This window comes from Callionymus lyra, chromosome 14 (genome assembly GCF_982586985.1).
Source record: "Callionymus lyra chromosome 14, fCalLyr1.hap1.1, whole genome shotgun sequence".
NCBI lineage: Eukaryota > Metazoa > Chordata > Actinopteri > Syngnathiformes > Callionymidae > Callionymus > Callionymus lyra.
In genome coordinates, this window is record NC_141831.1 from 18,908,173 (window position 1) to 18,914,187 (window position 6,015).

Sequence of the window (6,015 nt, forward strand, 5' to 3'; positions counted from 1 at the left end):
ACATTTCAATAAAAAGTTTCAAAATGTTAAATGTCAAATTCAACAATTCAATATTCTGTAATATCTATACATTGACCTTGCATTAGCTGTTTTAAAAAAAATAAAATAAATTTATTTGATGCCACACATGAACTGTTTTCAAAACTTGAGGTCAATAAAAAACACAACTTCTTCTTCTGTATTCTTTGTGTAGTTGGGCTCACTACTCACTCCACCTATAATGTCATTTTCAGACTATATTGATTCCTAAACGTATTAAACTAATATAAATATCTGCTTTTTTAGCACTTAAAATATCTAGAAACAGAGCAAGAAAGTCTTCAGGATCAAACACTTCTCATTGAAATGTATTTATAACTTTAACTTTTTGCAGACAAGTTGACAACATTTAAAAAACCCCAAGAAAAAAAGAAATGAATGGAGAAACGAATGAATGCTTTTAAACATAACATCAATTCAAGTTTAACGACTGAGAACCGACAACCACACTGAGAGATTAAATGTGACCGTGGGAAAAGTCGAATGTCCGACTCTCAGCTTGAAATTTATAATCATCAAAGAAACGTTTTCAAATCTGTTCAATTTTTTTTTATTTAACAATGTATGAAATTGTTCAAGAGACAAATCAATGGTGATGTGTCTTGTCTTGAATCTGAGAAACAAACGGCAGACATGGAGAGACATGTGAACGCCTCATGCCGCCAGTGTCCGGGAACACCAGCTGGTCCCAGCAGATGATTTGAAGAAACTAAATCTGTAATTTAGTCACGTAATTTACTCTGTAATTTCAGAGTGTCACCCATCCTAAGCACTGGTCTCGGCCCTCTTTACCTTTTACCGACGCTCAATGGAAAGTCCCTTCAGATAAATAACAGAGGGATGAAGACGAAACAGAGGTTTAATGCTCCGTAATTATCCACATGGGGTCCGTGTTTACACATGTAGCCTCTTGAGGTCGGAGCTAATCCATTAGGCTACTGAAGCTTTACATGTGATAGTGTAGCGGGGGGGGGGGGGATTATTTTGAAATGTGTTCCCACTGAAGAGGCACAAGGAAGTCAACCTCTTGTTGGCACAATACAACTATTTGGATATTTATGATTACAACTGAACTTGAGCCCCGTAAAACTTTTAATTGGGGCCCGTAAATACTTGAGAAAAGACGCCGTGCCAGACACACATTTAACACAATCTGCTGTGACTGTCGTCATTTCAATGTTTCTCACGCTAGCTTCGTGTTTCCCGTTTACGTTCGCGGTCGTTTTTCTCATCTGGAACCAGGATTTGTGTAAATGTTGACCGACTCTTACTGTTATTATGAAATATTGTTGTTGAACATAATCTGTTTTTTATCTTAAACGCTGGCATTTATAAACTTGAGTTTTGAGCCAAACATTCTAGAGAATATTCCTTACACAGACCTTGGAAAAAAATGGACCAAAATTTCAGCAATGTACTCTTTAATCTTCCAGAAAATACAAATATTAGTCAAATTATTGGGCTTTGTTATTGAGTTTGTTACTGAAATTAAAAATAAAAAAGAGAAAAACTAGAATTAACACTAGATATTTCATTTGTGAAAATCACAACACTTGCAAGTAATTAAAATATATATCCAATTAGTATTTTATTAATAAATGTATGTCTTTCTATAACTATTTAATAACTGAGGAGTGTGCAATAACAAATCAATAACAATACAAAAAATATTGTGTACAAAAACTCAGCTAAAGCTAATTTACATGTTAACACTTATGCTTCCTCTTATACACAACTCCATAAATAGACCTATTCAAACTCATACTCCTACCACCTTTTTTCAGACTTTCCCCACAAGCCATACCAGCATCATCCAGTGTTATACTATCAAAATAACTAATTTAGCATATTTAAAAATATATATATATTTCAATGAAGATTTAGGAAGAGAGTTGCCGTTAAGATCGTAAATGATGGAGCTACGATATACCTCCATAAATATTTCTACGTCATACATGTCCACCTGTATTATGTTTTTTTTTACTTCCTTAGACTTAGTGCTAGCTTGTAGCGTTAGCTTTTTTCATCTTTGGTCTGTGCCATGAATTGTTTTTCAAGTTCAAAACAAAAATAAAAATCCAAATAAATACAACTTCATTATCAACATCTGGCCAATATGAGCAAGATATTTAACGATTTTTCTTGTACTAAATTGCATCACAGTAATACTTGTAAAAGTATCATGATGTTGTGTTCTATGTTAATCTTTGTATCCTTTCTATATCTTTAGACTTAGATTTTGTCATCTCGTTCTTTATCTTTATTTTTCTTTGTTCTTGTTCTTATTTTATTTTTATTTATTTTTGTGAATAGTTGCTGTATTGCTGTGGCTAATTGGAAAAAAAACAATTTCAACTCAATAAAGTTCTACCTAACCTAACCTACTTTTAGTGCATCTGATTCACATATAAATACTATTAAATTATATAATAATAATAATAATAATACATAAATATATATTTTCGTATTATAATAATGATTTGAAAAAATAAATAAAAACATCTCCTCCACCACGGGAATTCACTGAAAAGCGCCGTCCCTGAAGGCATCACGCTCCTAATCCTCCTGTGCTCTGATTGGCTGAACGAGTCTCGTAGTCACCGGGACTCGAACTCAAGACCTCACTCACCTCTCAGCATCCGAACCAGTCTCTCCTCTGTCCGCGGAGCTACTCGTGCCTTTTTTTATTTATTTATTATTTTATTTTTCTGGGGACAACATGTCCTTCTCGGACTCAGGAAGCAGCTCTTCCTCCAAAGAGGACTCCCTGGACAGGACCACGTCACCGGCCGCGGACCCCCGGCATCACCCGTTCAGCGTGGAGGCCCTCATGTCCAGGAGTGGACGAGGAGAGTCCGCCTCGACCCGCCTGGTGTCCCGCAGAGGAATAAACTCCTTCTATCTGTACCGGGACGAGGCGATCCCGCTGGACGCTCACCCGGTCAAGTCCGAGTGTTCGGAGGGCGAGGAGTGTTCGGTGTGGGTCAGTCCGCAGCCCCGTGAGTGGATCACTTTGTTTGGGTTCTCACGTCAAGATGTTTATTATTATTTAATCATTAAGACGTTATTACAACTATTATAGTAATAACAACACAGCTTTTCTCAAGAAATGTAACTTTAATTTTATTTTTTTTAACATTTGTTTTGCAAGATTTTATTTATATTATATTTGTATACCTATTAAAAGAATAATAATTGAATAGTTATATTAGTTGCATGTTTAATTGTATGTAATTCATGCACATTTCTTAATATTTAACCTAATTTTTTCAATAAACTCATTTTATTTTACTTTACTTTTTATTATTCATATCCTGTCCTTTATACATTAGAAGTATATTTTTAATGATGTAATGTTGTGTAGATTTAATACAGTTAATGCTAATTTTAGACTTAGATTGTGTCATCTTGTTCTTTCTCTTTATGTTCTTGTTCTTATCTTATTTTGATTTATTTTCTAAAGAAAAATTGCTGTATTTTCGGTGGCTATTGGAAAAAAACAATTTCCCAAAGGAGACCTTCCTGAGGGATCAATAAAGTTTTACCTTACCTTACTTTACCTTTATGGATTTAAGTGAAACTTTGTGATTGAATTTAACTAATTGTGTGTTTGAGGCTTTCAAGTGTAAACAGATTTAACTTCTCCTTTAACCCTTGTGTTATCTCGGGGTCAAGGTGACCCAAAGGCCAGAAAACAAATGTCTTTTGAAGTATCCCTTGTGTTCACAAGGGATACCTCAAACATATTTGTTTTCGGGCCTTCTCGTGTATGAATGCGATGATTACTTTTTAATCTCGGGACTCTCAAGATTGTTTTTGGAAACAAATGTGTTTGTAGGATCCCTTGTGTTGCTCCTGGGTCAAGGTGACCCGGAGATTGACACAGGGGTTCAGACCCGGCCATGGATTGATATAAATATTGAGTTATATGTATTTATTGTTGGTGGTCTCTCCCGCAGGCGTCGGCGCCTCCTGTCAGCTGAGGAAACACAAGACCAACAGGAAGCCGCGGACGCCCTTCACCACGTCGCAGCTCCTGGCCCTGGAGCGGAAGTTCCGGCAGAAGCAGTACCTGTCCATCGCCGAGCGGGCCGAGTTCTCCTCCTCCCTGACCCTCACCGAGACCCAGGTCAAGATCTGGTTCCAGAACCGACGGGCCAAGGCCAAGAGGCTCCAAGAGGCCGAGCTGGAGAAGATGAAGCTCGCCGGCGACGGCAAGGGCGGCGCTATGGCGTCGTCCTCGGCCCTCCACCCGGGGTTCACCTTCACGTTGCCCATGTCTCTGTACGGACCCTCTTACGCCGGGTACCACCAGCACGGCCGACCCCTGCTGCCCCTCTCCTCTCTAGGACTGTACGCCGCCCCGCTGGGCTACAGCATGTACCACTTGTCCTGAGGGATTATAAGACTTCTCCAGGAATTTTCCCCCTCAAGAGGATGTTTTCCTTCAGCCTCCAGACTGTGAGGTGGCGTCAGTGTCCGGCTGTTTACGCTCCTTTGTTTACTCGTACAATCTCACAGCGAGGAGACGCCAGGCTTCGCCAGTGCCTTCTCTCCACCAGTGCCTTAGTAACCAGACAATCGTGTGTTCGCTTCAGCAACCAAATCAATCTAAAGTGCCTTTTTAAAAAACGGTCCCGCTGTATAGATCTGAGGAATTATTGCAAACAGGATATATTTATTTTCTCCTTATGGAAAACTATTTTTGGATTCCTCATGTTGTATATTTATGATTTATGTCCCTTTGACAGGGTCGAGGATCAGTTTGTACATATTTGTTCTCTGTATTTCATGCAAAAGTTGTATTTTATTTACATTTTTCTTGACAAAAATGGAATAAATAAGTTTACATATTTGATGGTGCTGCCTCGTGGAGAAGGATTAGAGGTGATCTGACTTGTGTCTTTTTCTCAGTCATTAGAGACCAGATCACAATCTAAATGACTTTTAAATATTTATTATGTAATATTAAGTTGGTTAAATATATCATAATCGTATATAAGCACAAAAATAAAAACTTTTATTTGGTTGGTATTCATTTTAATTTTTGCCATTTCTAAAAACAAACAAACATTATTAGAGGAACAACTGTTAAATACAATTTTTGGTTGTATATTATACTTATATTATACTATATTAATCACTATTAGTATGATCTTATTTTACTTATAATTAATGAATTCCTCTTAAAGTTTATGTTGGAATTCTGTGCTTGACAGTATAGATCTTTCTTAAAAAAACATTTAAGTTTTGTGATTATTATTTTATAAAAAATTTCCTGAAATACTTTAAAAACAGAGGTAGCATTTGTAGTAAACGGTTAGTAAAGAAATTAGTCAAATAAATGTTAACATTTTATTTTTTTGAATGGTTTAAGAATTCTCATTAATATCATTAAAGTCAGAGAAAAAAATAATGTGTAATTTACAAACAGACAAAAGGGTTTAGACACAGGGAGGATGTAAATATGAAATCAATTCTATATAAAAACCTAAATATATTTTTAAAATATAAAGCACCAATATTAATAGAACGTCTTTGGCGCCACTTAGCGGTCAGTTCTGCCACTGCGTCATTGCCATTCAATTAAAGAACTAGTTTTTCTTGACTCAATAATAGGTTTTCCATTTTTTAATGATCACTTATGAAGTAATTACAGCATTAACTGTATGATAAATTACTGATTGAAACATGAATTGTATTTTAATAACATTTAATGAAGACGTGCAGTACCTATGAGTGAATCACATCATTGAAAGTCTCGCTTCAAACCAGAAGTGACAGCATAAATGCTGCATTATTAAGAGAAACATTTCATTCATTTGTTGACTGACTGACTCGACATCAACTCCATACCCAGCATGAACTCCCTGAGAGGAGATTAGTAATCGTGTTTGTTTGTGTGAGTGTAATTTGTTTGTCAAATCTCTCCCTCAGTCGCATACAAGCAGATGTTCCGGAACAACACAGGGAATA

The 6,015-nt window shown here is 36.4% G+C and overlaps 1 protein-coding gene across 1 annotated transcript; it reads left to right on the forward strand.

Moving 5' to 3' along the window:
• The first annotated feature begins 2,708 nt into the window (after positions 1-2,708).
• On the forward strand, positions 2,709-4,706 carry msx2b (muscle segment homeobox 2b). The gene is made up of 2 exons (XM_087807265.1): positions 2,709-3,038; positions 3,999-4,706. The coding sequence occupies exons 1-2, from the start codon at positions 2,759-2,761 to the stop codon at positions 4,433-4,435; spliced, it is 717 nt and encodes a 238-aa protein (XP_087663391.1). The 5' UTR covers positions 2,709-2,758; the 3' UTR covers positions 4,436-4,706.
• The last annotated feature ends 1,309 nt before the right edge of the window (positions 4,707-6,015 follow it).